Raw genomic sequence first — 23,245 nt, 5'->3', positions numbered from 1 at the left:
GCAAAGCAAAATGAGAAAGCTAACAGCCTTCAGTAAATTCTGAGGAGAGTGATGCCCTGTGTAAAGCAAAATGAGAACGCTAACATCCTTCAGTAGAGGCTGAGGAGAGTGGTGCCCTGTGTAAAACAAAATGAGAAAGCTAACAGCCTTCAGTAGAGGCTGAGGAGAGTGGCCCACTGTGTAAAGCAAAATGAGAAAGCTAACAGCCTTCAGTAGAGGCTGAGGAGAGTGGCGCACTGTGTAAAGAAAAATGGAAAGCTAACAGACTTCAATAGAGGCTGAGGAGAGTGGTGCCCTGTGTAAAGCAAAATGAGAAAGCTAACATCCTTCAGTAGAGGCTGAGGAGAGTGGTGCCCTGTGTAAAGCAAAATGAGAAAGCTAACAGCATTCAGTAGAGGCTGAGGAGAGTGGCCCATAGTGTAAAGCAAAATGAGAAAGCTAACAGCCTTCAGTAGAGGCTTAGTAGAGTGGTGCCCTGTGCAAAGCAAAATGGAAAGCTAACAGACTTCAATAGAGGCTGAGGAGAGTGGTGCCCTGTGTAAAGCAAAATGAGAAAGCTAACAGCCTTCAGTAGAGGCTGAAGAGAGTGAAGCCCTGTGTGAAGCAAAATGAGAAAGCTAACAGCATTCAATAGAGGCTGAGGAGAGTGGTGCCCTGTGTAAAGCAAAATGAGAAAGCTAACAGCATTCAGTAGAGGCTGAGGAGAGTGGCCCACTGTGTAAAGCAAAATGAGAAAGCTAACAGCCTTCAGTAGAGGCTAAGGAGAGTGGTGCACTGTGTAAAGCAAAATGAGAGCGCTAACAGCCATCAGTAGAGGCTGAGGAGAGTGGCGCCCTGTGTAAAGCAAAATGAGAAAGCTATCAGCCTTCAGTAGAGGCTGGGGAGAATGCCACCCTATGTAAAGCAAAATGAGAAACCTAACACCGTTCAGTAGAGGCTGAGGAGAGAGGAGCCCTATGTAAAGCAAAATGAGACAGCTAACAGCCTTCAGTAGAGGCTCACGAGAGTGGCCCACTGTGTAAAGCAAAATGAGAAAGCTAACAGCCTTCAGTAAAGTCTGAGGAGAGTTGTGCCCTGTGCAAAGCAAAATGAGAAAGCTAACAGTGTTCAGTAGAGGCTGAGGAGAGTGGCGCCCTGTGCAAGCAAAAATGAGAAAGCTAACACTGTTCAGTAGAGGCTGAGGAGAGTGGCGCCCTATGTAAAGCAAAACGAGAAAGCTAACAGCCTTCAGTAGAGGCTGAGGAGAGTGGCCCACTGTGTAAAGCAAAATGAGAAAGCTAACAGCCTTCAGTAAATTCTGAGGAGAGTGATGCCCTGTGTAAAGCAAAATGAGAACTCTAACATCCTTCAGTAGAGGCTGAGGAGAGTGGGCCCTGTGTAAAGCAAAATGAGAAAGCTAACAGCATTCAGTAGAGGCTGAGGAGAGTGGCCCACTGTGTAAAGCAAAATGAGAAAGCTAACAGCCTTCAGTAGAGTCTAAGGAGAGTGGTGCACTGTGTAAAGCAAAATGAGAGCGCTAACAGCCATCAGTAGAGGCTGAGGAGAGTGGCGCCCTGTGTAAAGCAAAATGAGAAAGCTAACAGCCTTCAGTAGAGGCTGAGGAGAATGGCACCCTATGTAAAGCAAAATGAGAAACCTAACAGCGTTCAGTAGAGGCTGAGGAGAGAGGCGCCCTATGTAAAGCAAAATGAGACAGCTAACAGCCTTCAGTAGAGGCTCACGAGAGTGGCCCACTGTGTAAAGCAAAATGAGAAAGCTAACAGCCTTCAGTAAAGTCTGAGGAGAGTTGTACCCTGTGCAAAGCAAAATGAGAAAGCTAACAGTGTTCAGTAGAGGCTGAGGAGAGTGGCGCTCTGTGCAAAGCAAAATGAGAAAGCTAACAGCCTTCAGTAGAGACTGAGGAGAGTGGCCCACTGTGCAAAGCAAAATGAGAAAGCTAACAGCCTTCAGTGGAGGCTTAGTAGAGTGGCGCCCTGTGCAAAGCAAAATGGAAAGCTAACAGCCTTCAGTAGAGGCTGAGGAGAGTGGCGCCCTGTGTAAGGCAAAATGAGAAAGATAACAGCCTCTAGTAGAGGCTGAGGAGTGTGGCCCACTGTATAAAGCAAAATGAGAAAGCTAACAGCCTTCAGTAGAGGCTGAGGAGAATGGCCCACTGTGCAATGCAAAATGAGAAAGCTAACAGCCTTTAGTAGAGGCTTAGTAGAGTGGTGCCCTGTGCAAAGCAAAATGGAAAGCTAACAGACTTCAATAGAGGCTGAGGAGAGTGGTTCCCTGTGTAAAGCAAAATGAGAAAGCTAACAGCCTTCAGTAGAGGCTGAAGAGAGTGAAGCCCTGTGTGAAGCAAAATGAGAAAGCTAACAGCATTCAATAGAGGCTGAGGAGAGTGGTGCCCTGTGTAAAGCAAAATGAGAAAGCTAACAGCATTCAGTAGAGGCTGAGGAGAGTGGCCCACTGTGTAAAGCAAAATGAGAAAGCTAACAGCCTTCAGTAAATTCTGAGGAGAGTGATGCCCTGTGTAAAGCAAAATGAGAACGCTAACATCCTTCAGTAGAGGCTGAGGAGAGTGGTGCCCTGTGTAAAACAAAATGAGAAAGCTAACAGCCATCAGTAGAGGCTGAGGAGAGTGGCGCCCTGTGTAAAGCAAAATGAGAAAGCTAACAGCCTTCAATAGAGGCTGGGGAGAATGCCACCCTATGTAAAGCAAAATGAGAAACCTAACAGCCTTCAGTAGAGGCTCACGAGAGTGGCCCACTGTGTAAAGCAAAATGAGAAAGCTAACAGCCTTCAGTAAAGTCTGAGGAGAGTTGTGCCCTGTGCAAAGCAAAATGAGAAAGCTAACAGTGTTCAGTAGAGGCTGAGGAGAGTGTCGCCCTGTGCAAGCAAAAATGAGAAAGCTAACACTGTTCAGTAGAGGCTGAGGAGAGTGGCGCCCTATGTAAAGCAAAACGAGAAAGCTAACAGCCTTCAGTAGAGGCTGAGGAGAGTGGCCCACTGTGTAAAGCAAAATGAGAAAGCTAACAGCCTTCAGTAAATTCTGAGGAGAGTGATGCCCTGTGTAAAGCAAAATGAGAACGCTAACATCCTTCAGTAGAGGCTGAGGAGAGTGGTGCCCTGTGTAAAACAAAATGAGAAAGCTAACAGCCTTCAGTAGAGGCTGAGGAGAGTGGCCCACTGTGTAAAGCAAAATGAGAAAGCTAACAGCCTTCAGTAGAGGCTGAGGAGAGTGGCGCACTGTGTAAAGAAAAATTAGAGTGCTAACAGCCGTCAGTACAGGTTGAGGGGAGTGGTGCCCTCTGTAAAGCAAAATGAGAAAGCTAATAGCCTTCAGTAGAGGCTGAGGAAAGTGGCACCCTGTGTAAAGCAAAATGAGAAAGCTAACAGCGTTCAGTAGAGACTGAGGAGAGTGGCGCCCTGTGTAAATCAAAATGAGAAAGCTAACAGTCTTCAATAGAGGCTGAGGAGAGTGGCCCACTGTGTAAAGCGAAATGAGAAAGCTAACAACCTTCAGTAGAGGCTGAGGAGAGTGGTGCCCTGTGTAAGCCAAAATGAGAAAGCTAACACTATTCAGTAGAGGCTGAGGAGAGTGGCGCTCTGTGCAAAGCAAAATGAGAAAGCTAACAGCCTTCAGTAGAGACTGAGGAGAGTGGCCCACTGTGCAAAGCAAAATGAGAAAGCTAACAGCCTTCAGTGGAGGCTTAGTAGAGTGGCGCCCTGTGCAAAGCAAAATGGAAAGCTAACAGCCTTCAGTAGAGGCTGAGGAGAGTGGCGCCCTGTGTAAGGCAAAATGAGAAAGATAACAGCCTCTAGTAGAGGCTGAGGAGTGTGGCCCACTGTTTAAAGCAAAATGAGAAAGCTAACAGCCTTCAGTAGAGACTCAGGAGAGTGGCCCACTGTGCAAAGCAAAATGAGAAAGCTAACAGCCTTCAGTGGAGGCTTAGTAGAGTGGCGCCCTGTGCAAAGCAAAATGGAAAGCTAACAGTCTTCAGTAGAGGCTGAGGAGAGTGGCGCCCTGTGTAAGGCAAAATGAGAAAGATACCCTTCAGTAGAGGCTGAGGAGAGTGGCCCACTGTCTAAAGCAAAATGAGAAAGCTAACAGCCTTCAGTAGAGGCTGAGGATAGTGGCCCACCGTGCAATGCAAAAGGAGAAAGCTAACAGCCTTTAGTAGAGGCTTAGTAGAGTGGTGCCCTGTGCAAAGCAAAATGGAAAGCTAACAGACTTCAATAGAGGCTGAAGAGAGTGGTGCCCTGTGCAAAGCAAAATTAGAAAGTTACAGCATTCAGTAGAGGCTGAGGAGAGTGGCACCCTGTGTAAGGCAAAATGAGAAAGCTAACAGCCTTCAGTAGAAGCTGAGGACAGTGGCCCACTGTGCAATGCAAAATGAGAAAGCTAACAGCCTTTAGTAGAGGCTTAGTAGAGTGGTGCCCTGTGCAAAGCAAAATGGAAAGCTAACAGACTTCAATAGAGGCTGAGGAGAGTGGTTCCCTGTGCAAAGCAAAATGAGAAAGTTACAGCATTCAGTAGAGGCTGAGGAGAGTGGCACCCTGTGTAAGGCAAAATGAGAAAGCTAACAGCCTTCAGTAGAAGCTGAGGAGAGTGGCCCACTGTGTGAAGCAAAATGAAAAAGCTAACAGCCTTCAGTAGAGGCTGAGGAGAGTGGTGTCCTGTGTAAAGCAAAATGAGAAAGCTAACAGCCTTCAGTAGAGGCTGAAGAGAGTGAAGCCCTGTGTAAAGCAAAATGAGAAAGCTAACAGCATTCAGTAGAGGCTGAGGAGAGTGGTGCCCTGTGTAAAGCAAAATGAGAAAGCTAACAGCATTCAGTAGAGGCTGAGGAGAGTGGCCCACTGTGTAAAGCAAAATGAGAAAGCTAACAGCCTTCAGTAGAGGCTAAGGAGAGTGGTGCACTGTGTAAAGCAAAATGAGAGCGCTAACAGCCGTCAGTAGAGGCTGAGGAGAGTGGCGCCCTGTGTAAAGCAAAATGAGAAAGCTAACAACCTTCAGTAGAGGCTGAGGAGAGTGGCACCCTATGTAAAGCAAAATGAGAAACCTAACAGCGTTCAGTAGAGGCTGAGGAGAGAGGCGCCCTATGTAAAGCAAAATGAGACAGCTAACAGCCTTCAGTAGAGGCTCACGAGAGTGGCCCACTGTGTAAAGCAAAATGAGAAAGCTAACAGCCTTCAGTAAAGTCTGAGGAGAGTGGTGCCCTGTGCAAAGCAAAATGAGAAAGCTAACAGCGTTCAGTAGAGGCCGAGGAGAGTGGCGCCCTGTGCAAGCAAAAATGAGAAAGCTAACACTGTCAGTAGAGGCTGAGGAGAGTGGCACCCTGTGCAAAGCAAAATGAGAAAGCTAACAGCCTTCAGTAGAGACTGAGGAGAGTGGCCCACTGTGCAAAGCAAAATGAGAAAGCTAACAGCCTTCAGTAGAGGCTGAGAAGAGTGTCCCACTGTGCAAAGCAAAATGAAAAAGCTAACAGCCTTCAGTAGAGGCTGAGGAGAGTGACACCCTGTGTAAAGCAAAATGAGAAAGCTAACAGCCTTCAGTAGAGGCTGAAGAGAGTGGCGCCCTGTGTAAAGCAAAATGAGAGAGCTAACAGCCTTCAGTAGAGGCTGATGAGAGTGGCGCCCTGTGTAAAGCAAAATGAGAAAGCTAACAGGGTTCAGTAGAGGCTGAGGAGTGGCGCCCTGTGTAAAGCAAAATGAGAAAGATAACAGCCTTCTTAGAGGCTGAGGAGTTTGGCCCACTGTGTAAAGCAAAATGAGAAAGCTAACAGCCTTCAATAGAGGCTGAGGAGTGTGGTTCCCTGTGAAAAGCAAAATGAGAAAGCTAACAGCCTTCAGTAGAGGCTGAGGAGAGTGGCGCACTGTTTAAAGCAAAATGAGAAAGCTAACAGCCTTCAGCAGAGGCTGAGGAGAGCGGCGCACTGTGTAAAGCAAAATGAGAAAGCTAACAGCCTTCAGCAGAGGCTGTGGAGAGCGGCGCACTGTGTACAGCAAAATGAGAAAGCTAACAGCCTTCAGCAGAGGCTGAGGAAAGTGACCCACTGTGTAAAGCAAAATGAAAAAGCTAACAGCCTTAAGCAGAGGCTGAGAAGTGTAGTGCCCTGTTTAAAGCAAAATGAGAAAACTAACAGCCTTCAGCAGAGGCTGAGGAGAGCAGCTCTCAGTGTAAAGGAACATGAGAAAGCTAACAGCCTTCATTAGAGGCTGAGGAGAGCAGCGCTCTGTGTAAGGCAACATGAGAAAGGTAACAGCCTTCAGTAGAGGCTGAGGAGAGTGGCGCACTGTGTGAGTCTGAACTACAAGGCAGGGTTCGAAATTGAGGCGCATTTGGAGCTATTTAGCTCCTGCTTCCAGAATAGTAGAGCCTGATAGGCTTGAAACCAACGGCTACCAGGAGCTACATTTGGTTCTAAAGGTCAATTGGTGCCATACAAATATATCCATATGCCATTAATCCTATGCATTCAGGAATGTGCCTAAACATGCCCTAGGACACATTCTGAAGACCTTGAAAGCTTAAGGGGTGATATTTAATTGACAAAAGGTTCTAGTTTGCATCTCATGTGGGAGTACAATTTACGGCATGCTATATAATAGCTCCTGGTTTTCAGAGGTAGCTCCTGCTTACTGGGTGATGCCGGATACCCAGGTGCTGCTTTTAGTTCCTGCTAATCAAATCCTTATTTCGATCCCTGCAAGGTATGGCAAGTTAGGGTAACGGGATTTGCATAGTGTGACGGCCACGAATAGGCAGCTTTATGCTAAAAACTCTCTCAGAATTCCAAACTCTTTCCTCCGCAGTGATGGTAAGACAACTGAAATTGAGGGAACAGAAAAGTTTGCAAGTAACATCTGACCCCCAGATGATCTGGAATATAAGGAAATCTTGATGGCTGAGAATCCCACAACTCAACCACCTGAAAAGGAAAAGGAGCTCCCACCCCCTTTCAGGTACCTGTACTTGGGCACAATAAGCAGGTCAGCGGAAGATGATCTCAACATTCTGGGTGGTTTGTGTTGAACTGGGTTGGGAACATAGAATGGAGGAGGAAGAAGGAAGGGATATAGTGAGTTTCTGAGTAGACTGACCAGGGGGAGGAATAAGAACTAACCTTAGGCAAGGTGAGGTGATGAATGCAAGCTAGATACTAACATCAACCCTGTGGAGGACACACGAGACTGCAAAGGGGCGGGCAATACGAGTGAAGAGTTAACCTCATTTGTTGATGGCAGTAAACGATGGACGACGTATTGACAGAAAACGATGACGGCATGGGTGGCGTGATGAATGAAAGCTACGCAGTGAACACATGGAGATTGAGAAAGGGAAGGGTGGAAGCTGGGGGATGCGAGCAGAATGCTAGCTGCGTTTGTCAGAGAGAGTAGAGGAGGGACAGATAAGCAAGGCATGCTATTGGAGGCAGCATTGAGAGGGAAAGGGCGTATGCTTGGAAGCGTGAGGAAGTGGAGATAATAGCTTACTATTGGCAGAGGTCTATGACTAGGATGTAAAAGGAAGAGAGAGGAAAGGGGCGGGAAGGAGAGGCAGGGCATTGGCATAAGGGTGCCAAACAATGAAAGCAGTGGTACATAAATGTGAAGACGCTTCTCTTTAAAGAACATCCCACCAATCTGATTGCTCCACTCAACCCAACTTACCCCCACCTCCCTCGTTTCCCCTACCTACCCAGCTACCGCTATTACCCCCACACCCTGTCCTACCCCTATGTACAGTGCTTTGTGCTTCCCCGCTGGGAGGTAACTTATAAATTGCATGCATACATACATACATACATACATACATACATACATACATACATACATACATACATATAAGGGGTCAACAGCAGTTAGAAGTTAGGTCCTGCGGGTGAGGTTGACAAAACAGGGGATGCGGGTGACAGAGCAGCTGTTACTAGCCAGATTGAGGAAAGAAGCAGGAAGAGAATTAATAAGGTATTGTCCCTCAGAGAGACGCGGGGGACAGAATGAGACAAGTGAACCAAATACTTCACCAGCCAGAGAGACCAGAGCTAGTCATGGTGAAACTACACCGATAGACAGCAAGAAATCAAAGAGAGCCAGAGAGAAATCAGTAGATGTGGGTGGGTACTGGGGTGAGGACAAGCATTACAAGATAGAGACATTCAAGAGAGAGGGTGAATGGACAGGCAAAAAGTGGAAAGAGGGAGTACCACGACTACAGGTTATACTAAGAAGAAAGAGATCGGAAAGAGATTGAGGGTGGGTGCAAAGCAGCAAAATTAGAATTAGATGGCATGTTTGAATGGACATGAGCAGCAAGAGGGGTGTAACCCCTGGTTGGGGGATTGAAGAAAGGATCCCCAGCACGTGAAGCCATGCCGGGGATCCCGACATAAAAAAAAGAAAATCGGTTCCCTGGCACGAAAGCCGCGCTGGGGATCATGATAAGAAACACATTAGAGTAAAGGATCCGGATGCGTGCCAACGTGAGGGTACCTTTACCCTAAAAAAAAATGAGAGACCATGTTGCCTGCCACGAGTGGAGCACCTGACACAACGGTCAAGCCTCCGAGAGGGTTAGAGGTGCTCCGCTCAGCGCTGTTCACCACCACAGCCCGGGTCTTAATGCTGGCACTACCCAGGCTAGTAGGAGAGCATTTGTTAGCACAGATACCCCCCATGTGGCTTCTCATCACCGCTGGGCTCCGGGCACCTTTAATGATTAGTGCTCGCCATAGCTCGGAAGCTCCCAATGTGTTGTTGGGCCTCCTGGGGCTGGATAAAAAGAAAGGGTCCACCCTTTCAGGTGGCCCACCTGAACTCCCTTGGGCACATCTGGCAGACGTGGCCCAGGTGGAGTGAGTGGTGTGGGGGCCCCACGTTGCCTCTGAGTGCTAGGCTGTAACTGACATGCGCAGCACAGCCCATGTAAAGCATTTAGGGGGTCCCCACACACCCCTTGCTGCTGCATCTGCCACCACCCCTGCTGCCATTGCTGCTGCCACGATAGCCATCACAGAAGAGCCCAAGAGGAAAGGCGATCAAGAGAGCAGCAGCAGAGATCTTGAGACAGTCTGGGTAGGTTGCCTTGCAACTAAGGTGTTTTCAAATAGTTTTTAATACAATGCACTGTATAAACTTTGTATATATTTGTTAAAGACTCTTTTTATTTTTAGTGACGCAGCTGCTAGGTTTAGTTACCTTGTATATAGTTTCTTGTGGTTTGTCCTTTTCTTTTACAGAAACTCATAAAACCCTGCTGGTGTACCGTAAAAGTATATAAGTGAACATATAACAACTAAGGAACCATACACCACCATTCCTTTTGTCCGCCTTTCCTTTTGTGATCCAGTTACTCTAACCTTGTGTTTTCTCCTTATGGGTAATTTGGGCAACCTGCTTGACCTAACCTCTTGATCTTCCCTACCCTTACCACTTTCATAGCGAGGTTCACTGGGGAAATCTTGAACCCAGGAGAGCGGTGTTTGGAGACAGGTAAGAGGCGGGTCAAGGTATAAGTGAAGGTTTAAGCTGTATATTGTGTGCCAGCCTACACCTGTCTCCCAATAAGAGGCGTTAAACGATCACCCCACTACAGGGGATTTCGGCTTTTCAAAGATGATGCAGAAACATTTGAGTGGATGACTGAGAAAGGGAGAAGGATGGGTGGGGAGAGGGAAAGGGTGATACCAGCTAAAACTAGCCAAAGAGAAGGAGAGATAAAATGCATTTTATTGCCCATCAACTTACAAGAGAGAAAGAAAGGAGACAACATTCACAAGCCAAGTGGAGACTAGCGAGACAGAGGCATAATACGTGATAGATACAGACACAGGGTAAATAAATGGGAATTAATAAATAGGTGTTATAGGCAAAGAGGGATTAGACAGAGAAAAAAAGATGGCGGAATATTGTTATCACCAAATAGAGAGTAGAAAGAATGAAGCCAAGAGCGACAGACCAAACAGAAATCAGAGAGACAGAAATTACAGTAAAAGACGGGGACGGACAGAGAGAGAGAGAAAGACCAAATAGAGAACGAGGGAGAAAGCACCAGACGGGACAGAGAAAAATAAAGGAAAAAAAAATATCGAGAGAGGGAATGAGAGAGGACAGAGGACAACAAAGGTAAAGCAATAGAGAGGGAGACAGATAGACAGATAGACAGAGGGAACAGAGAAAGACAAAGGTAAAGAAGAGAGAGGGAGAAAGAAAGAGAACGAGAGAGACCGAGAGGCAGAGAGGCAGTGACAGAGGAGACAGAGAAAGCCAAAGGTAAAGAAATATAAAAAAGAAAGTGAGGGAGAGAGGGCAAGAGCCAGAGGAGACAGAGAAAGACAAGGGTAAAAAAATGTCCCTGCCGAAAAGAGGTTAGTGGTCCAATGAGCATTGGTGGGAAAATGCATACATAAGGGCACCTGGGATATCAGAAGTGACTGCAGCGCTGGAAATGGAAAGAATTTAGTGGGAAACGCTCTCCTCCTTAGAGGGTCATGGTTCGGTGGAGGAGGGGCCAGGCCAATAGATGTGGCCCCAGGCCAGGTCACAGGTGAAGTGGTGCAACACAACACAGTATTTCCTCACAAACCTCAATCCTGGCGATTTGTATAAAAGTCAACAGCATTTTGGGAATTTAAGAATTTTCAATTTTCAATTTGAAACTTGTTTTATGGTGATTCAGTAACAAATCCCTTTGAGGGGACACTGGTATTTGCACTCTGCTGTTTTCATTGGTCACAATACTCACCCTAGCAAAAATAATTTGAGCTGTAGGACATATATACTAGTTTGGACAGTGTGTGAGACTTTAGCTGTTTCTGCGGTTTCTGTATTCAGCGTCCCAGGCCGAGTCTTCTGAAAGCAGTCTGGTCGGCCATGCGAGAAATCGGCTTCAGAGCAGATCTGTCAGTTTGTGGAGTCTTCTGAAAGCAGTCTGCACGCTGAAGCGTGGGTTGCTTGTCCAGTGTGAGGATCGGCAGAGCAGATCTGTGAGTTTCCTGTGCTAGACAAAACAAACACCGGACGTTGCTGACCGGTAGCCCTGTGCTGCACTCCCAATGGGATATAATCCCAAACTTAATTTCACAACCAGATGGGGTTCATAAGCATCTGAAAGGAGTCAATTCGCCCTGTAGTTGGTGGTGTTTGGTAATTTTCAGACAACAATATTCAGACTTTTTCTTGCATTTCATTACAAAATAATGGTTCATAAAACATATCCATGTTGACATATTCCTGTACACCTGCTAGAAGATAGTCAATTCACACCAAACTGACTCAAGGCAGGTTTAAACAGGTAAAATCGTGTTTATATGTCACACTCAATTTCACCACACTGTTAGGCGCACAGTGTGGGGTACAAATTCAGAAAAGGGATATACAATGGGGTATTTCAAACAACAATAACGCAATTGAGCTGAAAGAGCGCTCAATAGGAATATACAATAGCTGTGTAAAAATTCCATAATTTCACATAACTCTTGGTTTTGTTCTGAGCATTACAGTACATTGCGCCTCATTCTGAGTAGGGCGGTAAGGGTTAACGGTCACCGGTAACGAGACCGGTGCCGTTAAACCCTTACCGCCCTACTACGAGTTCCCTTTGCAGGTCCTTCCTTAACGCCTGCTTTTAGCAGGCGTTATTGACGGGACCCGCAAAGGGACTCCGGGGTCAATAACGGTACCGTAATTTACGGTACCGTTATTGCCGCCTTCCCCCTTCCCATTGAGCCCTATGGGGGCTGGGAATGGCCCTGGTGAATGGGGAATTACCGGTCCCTCCGACCTCCGTTTAAACCTGCCTTCAATTAGTTTGGTGTGACTTGATTAGATTCTAGCGGATGTACAGGAATATGTGAACATGGATATGTTTTATGAACCATTATTTTGTAATGAAATACAAGAAAAAATCTGAATATTGTTGTCTGAAAATTACCAAACTACCTGGGCGAATTGGCTCCTTTCAGGCGCTTATGAACTGGTTGTGAAATTAAGTTAAGTTTGGGATTATATCCCATTGGGAGTGCAGCACAGGGCTACCAGTCGGCAACGTCCGGTGTTTGTTTTGTGTTTCATATTTTGGAATCCGAGTGGACTCGAAATCTTCCCAGCTGCACCTGAAGCATCTCTTATTAAACTACACACATTACCTACAAATCCCCCAGCATTACACGTACAAGAAAAATTGTTGAAATGTTGTTGTGCCTCCATCCCACAATTTGTCTATCGATTTCCTGTGCTAGAGCCTGAGGACAGAGCAGCTTCGGCAAGACAAACATTGCTCTACCTTGTTCAGGCTCAAGTCCTGCCCTGGCAGTGAGTGTCTGCTGATGTGTATATCTTTGATACAGTCGGCAAGAAGACGTTTATAAGCCATGGACTCCAGAAACCATACTACCCAAAGTCATAAGTACTCCGATTTCCCCATCACACAGAAATCTGCACCACACACAAGCATCGCCTGCCCTCGGGGCCGCGTGCCACGGCTCTCTCACCTAATGTAGCTCCCATGGTAAGCCACGATGTTGTGGTGTGAACAGCTCCTCACGATCAGGATCTCCTGCTGGATGATGGAGTAGTCGTCCTCTGTGGGAGAGACGCACAGAGCAAGTGACAGAGTGACATACAGGCAGTGTCCTTACAATGCACAGAGAAAGCCCTTAAGGGCAGGCTGCAATCACTGTCTGCACAGAGGAGGAACTCACAGGGCCAAGCAGCCAATCCAATTGAAGGGGGAGAGATCGGTTTACAAGGCCACGCCATGTGCTTACAGAAAATGGCGGATCAAAGGGGAGATTGGCATTGCAAATACTTCATAAAGAGACAGACATGAGGCAGGGGAATGACACTGCACAAACTTCATTAAGAGACACGCAAGAGAGCTTTGGACTGCCAGTGCAAATACACCTATAGGGAGAGAAAGATATGACCGGGGATTGATAGTGCAAATACTTCATACAGCGAGTCAAGCACAGGGGACGAAATCTGTAGATATTCAGAAGGCTGGGATTGGGAACAAGAGACTAAACTTGTAGATTCCAGGCCAAGAAGGCCACACCCTCAAGGTCAGTCTTTTCTTCCTGGCCCTCTACCAGTCCATTTCGGGAGGCGCCCGTCCTCATGGGTGGACTGGCCTGTAGGGAACTCTAGAGATTTCCTAGTAGGCCTTTGCACCCTGGCCCTCTTTTGTGTGATATTTCCACATGTTCCCATAGGAAAAGGGTTGGGCTTTCTGAAAATGTGTAATATGGGGCCACATGGAACATTATTTCTAGGGCCTCTTTTAGTTCCCAGTTCACCCTTGCCCGTCCTCCACTGCGTTGCCCCTTCCAAACCCCTCTCCCACTTACTCGCTGTGGGCTCCGGCGGCCTTTACTCACTGTCTGCAGGCCCTGAACATGGAAGCTGACCCACAGTACATTGCGCTTCTGTGCGCAATGTTTTGTGTCTCAGTCTTCTGAGTTTCTTGCACACAGGGAAACACTGCAAATACTCCAAACCGAGAGACAAACTTTGGACAGAAGACTTCCAGCACAAAAACTTGGACAGGGAGACATACATAGGACAGGAGAATGGCAGTGCAAATACTTCATGCAGTGAGACAACGTGGAGCAGGAGCAGAGCTTTAAGTGGGCCAGGGCTAGCCGGGCTGAGTACCGCAGTCTCCAGAAAGGGACCCCGAGTCGGGGCCCTGCCACTGCCCACCCCGGACTAGCCCCAGACAGGCTGACACCTGAGGCAGCCCATGTAACAGCTGCACGGTTATACGAGCTGGTTGCAGGTGTCATCACTTCGGATTATAAAAAAAGAAAAGGCATCGCCTTTTCTTTTTTCTAAACCGAAGTTCTGACACCCTCGAGCAGCAGGTGTAACCATGCAGAGCATGCTGCTTGATGTCTATGTACTCTGAAACACGAGGAGGGCTGTACTGCCCAGCTCCCCTTTTACTTCAGAGTAAATAGTCATCACCCAACATGAAGCCAGCAGCAGCCCTTTTTTCAAGGAGCCTGTGGTTAAAGCGCTGCACCATGCGGCACTTTGAATGAAAAGGCTGCCTGCTGTGTGTGATCTGGGGCACACCGGTGTAACATCTTTGGTGTGTCCACCCCCTTCTTTTAAAAGAAGGAGCTGGGGGCATCAAAGGTAATAATGCCTGTGCGCCCCAGTTCTACTTCTTTTAGCAGCGCAGCTCCCCCCCCTTAGGCGAGGGGGGGCTCTCGATAGAGGGCATGGCCCACCTAGCGAGAGTCCCCCCTCAATTTCTAATCCCACTTAAAGCACTGAACAGGAGACTGGCAGTGCAAATATTTTCTACAGGGAGACATACATAGGACAGGAGACTGGCAGTGTAAATACTACATAGAGTGAGACAACATGGAGGAACAGGAGACTGGCAGTGCAAATATTTTGGGACTATACCAAAATGTCAATTCAAAAAGGCTGACTAGTACAATTACTGCGCTTTTGCCCCTTACCAAAATTCTGATTAAAGTCGCAGTAAATTGGATAGCCCTGCCCTTTAAGATGAGTAGCAATTACCCTGGCAATGGTTGGGGATGCAGATTTTTATTCATACATCAATAATCCAAACGACTCAGGTAGTTGGCAAAAGGAAGACTGTTTTAATATCAGTTATCTAAAACAGGGAGCATAACAAACATCAACAAACTCACTCGAACCCTCTTACTTAAACATTCTTAGTAAAAACAGAAATCTTACAAGAAAAACTCATCATCAATGACGTTAAGTTGTGTATGTACAAACGTCATCCTACGTGGCAAACTACAAAAACCTGAGTATAGGGGATTGGCTCTAAGTGAACATCTAAGTATACGATCCATACTAATCTAAAAAAGTGTGAATGTGTGATTGGTTACTTAACATCAGGTGGGGCAACTAAGCCCTCCCCTAAAAATGACCACTATGAATATCACTAAATACACACCGTCCCATTGGTTTACACAACTATAGGACCCCTAATTACAGAGTCCTCTACAACAGGTTGGCACTATAATCTTCGTCAGTACTTTTCCATCTACATCTAGCAGCATGGAGGCTTGCCATCCAGGTGCTGGTGAGCTCGCCTTAACCATTGCTTACCACCAATTAGCTGATCAATCCATCATCACCTCAGTGGTCTACTGTCAATTAGGCTTTGAAGCTCGACCATGAGTTTGCTCTTAGCTCTGAGAAATTTAGCGAGTGATAAGCACGGTCTGCCCTTGTGCGTAGGTGTGACCATTGCGTTCGTCCAACTTCATACTTCCATGTGACTAGAGACCATGGAATTGAGCCTTTTGGTGCATTCAATATTATTTTTTAATAAACCTCAGACTTCTTCCTTGATATGTTCATGCCTTCTGAACAGGAGTTTTGTTCTTTCACACGATTTTGTATCCAATGTGAGTTCACTCCAGTTTGATAAGACCTTGGCTTCTTTGCTCATCCAGCCTCATCTGCTGAGATTCACTTTGTAATTCAATTTGCTTTTTAACTGCGGCACACGAGAAATGACGCCTTCTTGCTACTGTCCAGCACTGCTATAATGCGTAGTGGAAGCATCCATCCTTTATTTATCCATAAGTATATATGTATGTCACGCTTGCCGCAATCTATTCACTATAAGCTTAAAGCTAGCTTTCAAGATTACTTTGCCTGATTGCGTTTCTTTTGCATCTGTACACGTGTAAAATGACTCAATGTCTTCATCTGTTTCTGTGGCATAAGCTTCTTCATCTTGATCCCAATATGTCACTTATCCTTGATACTTTCTTGATGCCTTATAGAATATCTGCATTCTCTGGTCTCTGCATCTTTTCTAGGTACGTCATCTCAGGTCTGTGTGATGTACACTGGCAATGGTTAGTGACGTTACCATTCGCCATTGCCATTTATTGGCTCTGCTTTTTCAGGGATTTAATTCAAATGGCCATCATATTTTCTTGTATGCAGTTATGGTTTTCTCAATGGGAACCTTGCCTCCAAGAGTCTCTTTGCTGTCGGTATTTTCACTGGTACCACACAAAGTCCATTCTCTGCTCTTTGTTGGTTCAACTGTTCTGCATATGTCACATATTCTGGTTTCCAACATACAGGTAAAAGGGGCGGAACGGTTGAGGTAGGGGTACTTGGCTCCTCCTCTACACTAGTCTGAATGTTGGTAAGGGGCAAAAGCTGGATCTATGCCAATAAATAAAAAATCCCATTACACCGAATACGGCGAGTAGGGTTTGCGGGGGTGTTCCCTGCCTCCCTTGTTCAGTGTAATGGGAGTCGAGGTTTTCAGTGCATGGCAAAGTAAAAATAAGGACCCTCCAGCGCCATTTCTGAGCCACGCTAGTTCAAGGGAACTGATGCTGCAGGGGCAGAGGTGAGTTGGCGGCACACACAGAAGTGTGCCGTGGAAAGGTGAGTAGGGAGGGGCGTAGAGGAGAGATGGAGGTGGGTAGTGGATGCAGGCCAAAGTGATCTATGTGATCACTGCGCCACGCCGTAATGGAAGTCGGCATTTGGAAAGTCGACATTATGGACGGCTCTGTGATCACATAGATACAATGGCCCTCATTACGACCCTGGCGGAAATCGTGGCGCAAAATGCACCATGGAGCACGGCGGAAAGCTGCCGATAGCGCCATGGGGGTTGGCGGATTTACCGCCCCATTCCGACCTTGGCGGGGCGGTAAATCCCCATTCCCCATTTTACCCTTCCCCATTCCCATTTTTGCCCCATAGGGTATAATGGGAGTGGGGAAGGCGTTAATTACGCCACCGTAAAATACGGTGGCGTAATTAACAACAAGGTCCCGTAGCGCCATGGATTTCTCCGCCCGGAAAAACCAGGCGGAAAAAACGCTCCATGGCGCTACGGGAACTCGTAGTAGGGCGGACGGGTCCGCCGCGAATACCGCTGGCGTAAACCCACTCCGCCAGGGTCTTAATGAGGCCCAATGTGTTCTACTGAGAGACATTCATAGGACAGGAGACTGGCAGTGCAAATACTTCATACAGTGAGACAAAATGGAGCAGGAGACTGGCACTGCAAATACTTCCTACAGAGAGACAGGCATAGGGCAGGAGACTGGCAGTGCAAATACTCACAGAGGGAGAGAAACATAGGATAGGAGACTGTCCAGCAGTGCAAGTATTCACACAGAGAGACATGTAGGTAAGGCAAAATCTATTCTGAATATTCTAAAACCAACCATTTGCTGATGATCCATGTCCTGCTAAAGTCATCAAAGACTGTGGGGATCTTTCAGGTCCATGGATTTGCATAGTAATCAATTCCTCATTTCTGAAGAAACCTTGCCTAGAACCTCTGGACTGTGCCAGCCATCATCCTACCACTAATTCCGCCTTCTTTTAATGGTACGACGTTCATTCATTGCCGTTTTTGATTTCTACTGTACTTTTTGCCAAAACATTTTGCCCGAATAAAACTCATCAAAAAATATGGGGGTGGGGAATATAAGGGGTAGGTTGGACTGGGCAATAGGGAATTAATAATATGGCAGGAGAGGCTTGGGGGGACACCCCCAAATAATAAAAAAAGCAATGATTTATTTTCGGGCAAAGATTTTGGTAAAAAATGCTGGGGAAAAAAACTGGGAATGAATGAACATAGAACCCTGTTAATAGGTTTGAACTGTGCTGCCACCATCCAGCTGCAGGCTCATGTGGAATGCCATCGGTTCTTAAGGGACTGCCAGTCGGGTTTTCGTCTGGAGAGGGGGACCAAAATGCTCCTTCTGGATATACATGTCTCCCTTCTACAAATTGTAGATCAAGAACAAATCGACCCTGTTATGTTACTTGCACTCTCGCCCTTGCTACACTTTTTCCGTGCTTTAGAGATATAGGTATGGCATCTGAAAGGATTGCCAACTGGTTTGGCTCCTTTCTCACATGTGAACTTGCCAGAACCAGCTGTGTATGGGGTACCCCGAGGTTCCTGCATTTCACCAATTCCCGTTTATATGCAGCCGCTGCGTGACCTCTTAAAAGATCATGGGGTGCTTTTGTTCAGAATTACGCAGATGATGCTGCTTGGCCGAGTGAGGCCCCTCCATTTGGAAAAGCACTGTGCGTCCATTGTTAGAGGCCTGATGGGCGCAAAAATGGATGACTGCAATGCGCTTTATGCAGCTGTCCCGAACAACATATATTCAACAGGGGCAGGTTGGACAGAATATGGCAGCCATGATTCTTACCAAGACATTCCCACATTTCCCTGTGTTAAGGAAACTGCCCTGGCTGCCCTTAAAGGATAGGGTTGTAGTCAAGCTGGTAACTCTTGTTCACAAAACACTGTTTATTTATTTATAATATATTCATTTAGCGCCAAAGCCCGCAGACATCAGTGCGTACACCAACACAGAAGACGCAACATAAGAGACAGGACACAGAAGAAATCAAGGCAAGAGGGGGAGTCAGTTATTCAAATAAACAGGTTTTCAAACGTTTCCGAAAGGAGGACAAGTTCCTTTCCTGCTATAAATCAATAGGCAAGGAAGTCCAGGTAAGGGCAGCCTGAGTCGGGAAAGACCGACCATTCCCATGCTTAACTCTAGAGCAGACAGGAAGGTTAGCACAAAGCACTCATTGGCTCGTATTGCACTAAATTGTGTTTAAGGTAAGAAGGAGCCGTACGTAAAGGCACTTATTTATTTAATTGTGTTTTTTATGACGGCGGCGCGGATCCGGCATTCGAACCTCTGTTACCCTGCGTGGTCTTGATCCCAAGACTGGCGCGTTGCACCGGTGCTATCCTCCGTTCACTATGTGGCAAGGAATTTATCTTGAAATCCACTCTGGCAGCTACAAGCAGCCAGTCCAGTTGTTTTCAAAATTCAGAAATGCGAGCTCTGCAGGAGACGTTTTTAACAATCCGGACGGCTTTATTCTGGATGCTACCCTTACCGGGACCCCTTAAGAGTGCATTACAATAATCAATCCTGGCCAGGGGAGTTGCTAAGTCTGGAAAAGACCCGGGGCTACGCTGATGTCGGAACTGTTGGGACTGGGGGCTAGCTAGTCGTTTGGCTGTAGCTCCTGAGATTCTATCCGGGGCTACAACCAAAACACCAGGGGCTATAGCCCCCCTAGCCCCCCCCTAGCAACGCCCCTGATCCTGGCCATAATCGTGGCTCTAGCCAAAGTTTCACCATTTTTATTAGAGACAAAAGGTTTGATTTGTCTCAAGAGTTTCAGATGGTATTGCATATTTTTTGCAACATTATCAGTTGGCGCCGCTGCACCAAGAGACGACTCAAAATGAACACCAAGTGTCTTCATATTATTCAGAACCAGAACACTGCTGTCCTCGATAATGATGGTGGAATATCTTGGGTCAAGCTTAGCTCGAGCTTGAGTTGATCCAAAAACCATGAGTTCTGTTTTAGAGCTATTCAGACACATCCAGTGTTTAATGGCTCTGTAGGTGGAAGTTGACCTCTCAGAGTCATTGGCATAGTTACCATTCAGTTCCTTCAACAGCTGGGTGTCATCAGCATAGTTGGTAAACTGCACCACCATTGGCCAAGCGCCCCTTTACATGAAAGCGTGCTTTAAGTGGTCTACTTTCCCACGTCCTCAGAGAGCAGTCACACCTTTCACCTTCTTCAGCAAGGGTTTTAAATGTCGCAGGACCGTTGACAGTTCCTGTACTATTGCTGAGGCCGAAGTACAGAACATCAGCATTCTTCATGCTTTCATAAAAAGGCTGAAAATCCTTCTGTGTAAATACATTTTTCTCCTTACTTTCGTTATGTCCTTTCTCTCTTTTTGGTCCTTTGGAGCAGCACTTAAGAGCTCCAACTGGAGTCCGCTGGTGGGAAGCTGCTAAGCGGGGCCTTTTGCATACACAGGACCTAGCCACCAAATGTTCCTCATGTGCACAGTGCAGTGCAAAAGGGGAAGGTAAAAAGGTAGCATACACACTTTTACGCCACCCTTTTGCACTCCGTCGTGCGAGTAAAGTAAACTCTGCGTGCTATGTACGCATGGAAGGCAGCGTTTACAATGCATTCCTGAGGAGTCTGTCCGCTTTGCAGGCGGACTCCATGCGATCCACAGTATTTGCATGGCAGAGAGTAAGGTGGCGGCGTCCTTAGATTTTTTGTTATGGCTCACCTAAAATGAGCTCCTTGGATACCTCTGGGTGGCAGTGTCTTCCGTTTACCATATGAAGCAAATGCCACACAAGGAAAGAAGGACACGGGCAATTAATTGCAGCGTGATCAGTGACTTTCACTGGTTGAAGAGTGGCATTGCACTTACAGTTAGCGGCCAGATGGGCAGCGACTTCCGAGGCTAAAGGGAGACAGTAAAAGCGACTATGCTTTGCAGACGCACACGACAACAGAGCAAAAAACGGGCACGGCATGCAATATTTACAATACACAAACCCTAAGGACTCGTCAGTCCCGGCTATTATTCCCTGAGAAGCAAGGCACACACATATAGGTGAAGAGACTGTCACTGCATCATTGTGCAGCCGTCTGGGACTGGGACTCTGTCTTGGGTATGGCGAGTGAGTATTATAAGATGGAATCTAACTGTAGTCCTCCGAAGGGGATCCCGGGGGGAACACAAAGCGTTTCCCCCGGGGTGTATTTTGGCGCTGCACACGGCCAGCGAGTGGCCGTGGGGGGTAGAGCGCCTCCAGGGGGGTACTTAAGCCTTCAGGGAAGGTTCAGGAGGCAGGCGACGGTTGGACTTTCAGATTGGCCCACCCTCCCACCCCTTTCTTTTGGGTTAGGTCTTGTATCTGTTTTTATTTATAAGGGGGGGGTGCATGTACTTGGGTTCTGCAGGTTTTTTACCTTCCATGTCAAGTTTTATTTTTATTTTTATTTTTTTTTATTTTTTTATTTTTTTTCCGGGGTTTTTTGGGTCTGTTTAAGGGGCGATTTATCTGGTAGTTTTGTGTGACAGGTCGGGGCACTAGTGAAGTTGTAATGTAAAATTTCTGTTGCCGATGTGGCAGGTCAGACTGGCTGCAGGTCATAGGAAGGGGGAGATTGGTGTAGAGGGGAGTCAGAGGGGTCTTGAAGTGGTTCTGGTTGCCGGGGGCATGGCCCCTTTAGATGTGGGGGGAGGGAAGCACAATGGGGAATGGCGCGGGAAAGGATGGGGTGGTGCTGTTTGCACAAGCGGGCCACCCCGGGGGAACAGGTATTGAGCCTGGAGGGGCATGGCCCCGGGGAGAAAGCGGGATGCCTGGAGAAGCGGTAAGGAGACGGTAGGGTCCAAGGGATAGTTAGGGAAGAAGTGGTTTTATTTAATTGTCGGGGAAAATGAAAATGTTTAATGATTTAATTGGTGGTTTAAAATAGTTCTTTAGTCTGTAAGGCCATGGAGCTAGGTAAGCGGTTAATTTTAAGCTTTGGCCTGGCACATTAAAGCAACCTTTTAAATGAGTCTGGGTTTTGTGCAGTAAGCCAAAATGCACACATGCACGCATGTGCAGTGTGATTTCTATGGCAGAATGAGATTCCACGTCACTGCTTGGATGTAACCCTTGTGCTCAGCATTTTACCAACACAAGGCCTTTCTGGGCCCTTCACACTCACTCCTCTGTTCCGTGCACGTTCTTCTAATAAAAACGAATCTGCGGGCAGGGACTGATGCTGTTGCTTTAGGACTCAGTCACACATGCAACTCCCCATGCCACTCGTGAAGACTGCTCTGTCTGCCCCCTTCACTCTTGCTTCATCCCAGTCCTACCTCTATAAACAGCGCAGCAGCATGTGCAGGCACGTGGCGCGTGACATTGAACAGGGACTCTCACCTGGTTCCATTTTCACAATCTTTATGGCAGCAATCTCGCCCGTGTCCTTGTTTCTCGCCTGCAAACAGGAGTGACAGTAACAGAATCAGTCAGTGACCCGCGCCAGTGTTATAGATGGGCTAAGTAAGGTATTTGCACATTAGATGGGTCAGTTGAAATACGCTGTTTTCATATGGCGCGGTTTCCTACCTTATAAAACATGCATCGCCACCCCACATGCTCTGAACAACTTTCTAAATACTTGATTTCCACCTTGCGATAGTGTTCATATACATTATTTTTAACTGTGTGCTATGAACACACGTGTGTATACACACACACACACACACACACACACAGCTCCATATTTAATCCAAGGAGGATTTCCTGAACCCGACCTTGAACTTCCATTTCCACGCCAATAATGTGCATTTGCACACCCACACACAGACCCCCCTCATACACACACAAACACATATGCAAGCACACCAACATAGACAAGCTAACTCATGCTCCATCATATATTGCATCACCCACTCCCACATTCACATGTTCCTACACTCATGCACGAACACTCTCTCTCTCTCTCTCTCTCTCTCTCTCTCCCTCTCTCACTCTCTCACTCTCTCTCTCTCTCTCTCTCTCTCACACACACACACACATACACACGCACTTTTGTCTGGTAGAGGCAGGTGGAAAAACAGGCATAAACGTCCTGGAACAATAAGCCACACATTGGCAGCTTTTATTTTGCTGGCCCACCGGGTGCCGCCTTCCATGGACATGGGTTATATTGCGTGACCAGAATCCAATAGAAGAAATGATCCCCGCAGGGGAAGAATCCATAATTCCATGTTAACAGAACATGGCCAGAGACCACCAATTGCGGCAAACATTGCAGGACTAGACACGATTAATGTCATCCATCACAACAGGGACACAATCCATGAAGCCCAGAAAACGCAGCAAGGCCCGAGTAAATCGATCCCACTGAGCATAGCAGGGGCAGAGTCCATCAATACCAGCTAGCATGGCATGGCCAGAGGGAAACCATCCCAGCGAGCACACACATGCCATTTGCAATGTATCCCACTAAACACAACAGGACTAGAGACCGTCAATCTCTAGCACCACAAGACCAGAATCCACCCACCCAACTAAACATAGCAGGGACAAAGGTCATCAATACCAGCTAGTGTGCAATGGCTAGAGGGAAACCATCCCAGTGAGCACATGCATGACATTTGCAAGGTATCCCACTAAACACAACAGGACTATAGATCGTCAATCTCTAGCACCACAAGACCAGAATCCACCCATCCAACCAAACATAGCAGGGACAGAGTCCATCAATACCAGCTAGCATGGCATGGCTGGAGGGACACCATCCCAGAAAGCACACACATGCCATTTGCAATGTATCCCATTAAACACAACGGGACTAGAGATCGTCAATCTCTAGCACCACAAGACCAGAATCCACCCATCCAACCA

At 47.0% G+C, this 23,245-nt stretch overlaps 1 protein-coding gene across 1 annotated transcript in view; it reads right to left on the bottom strand.

Moving 5' to 3' along the window:
• The window catches only part of MAP4K1 (mitogen-activated protein kinase kinase kinase kinase 1), an 869,227-nt gene that overhangs the window by 564,409 nt on the left and 281,573 nt on the right, over window positions 1–23,245 (bottom strand). Inside the window, exons 2-3 of the mRNA XM_069644317.1 lie at window positions 21,773–21,830; window positions 12,477–12,567 (exon numbers count right to left, since the gene is read on the bottom strand). Coding sequence (XP_069500418.1) covers window positions 12,477–12,567; window positions 21,773–21,830 — 149 coding nt within the window. The remainder of the gene's footprint in view (window positions 1–12,476; window positions 12,568–21,772; window positions 21,831–23,245) is intronic.

The sequence above is a fragment of the Ambystoma mexicanum genome, chromosome 2p (assembly GCF_040938575.1).
Source record: "Ambystoma mexicanum isolate Mex_15411 chromosome 2p, UKY_AmexF1_1, whole genome shotgun sequence".
Taxonomy (NCBI): domain Eukaryota; kingdom Metazoa; phylum Chordata; class Amphibia; order Caudata; family Ambystomatidae; genus Ambystoma; species Ambystoma mexicanum.
Note: the sequence above shows the minus strand (reverse complement) of the source record. Positions and strands in the feature narration are given on the sequence as shown.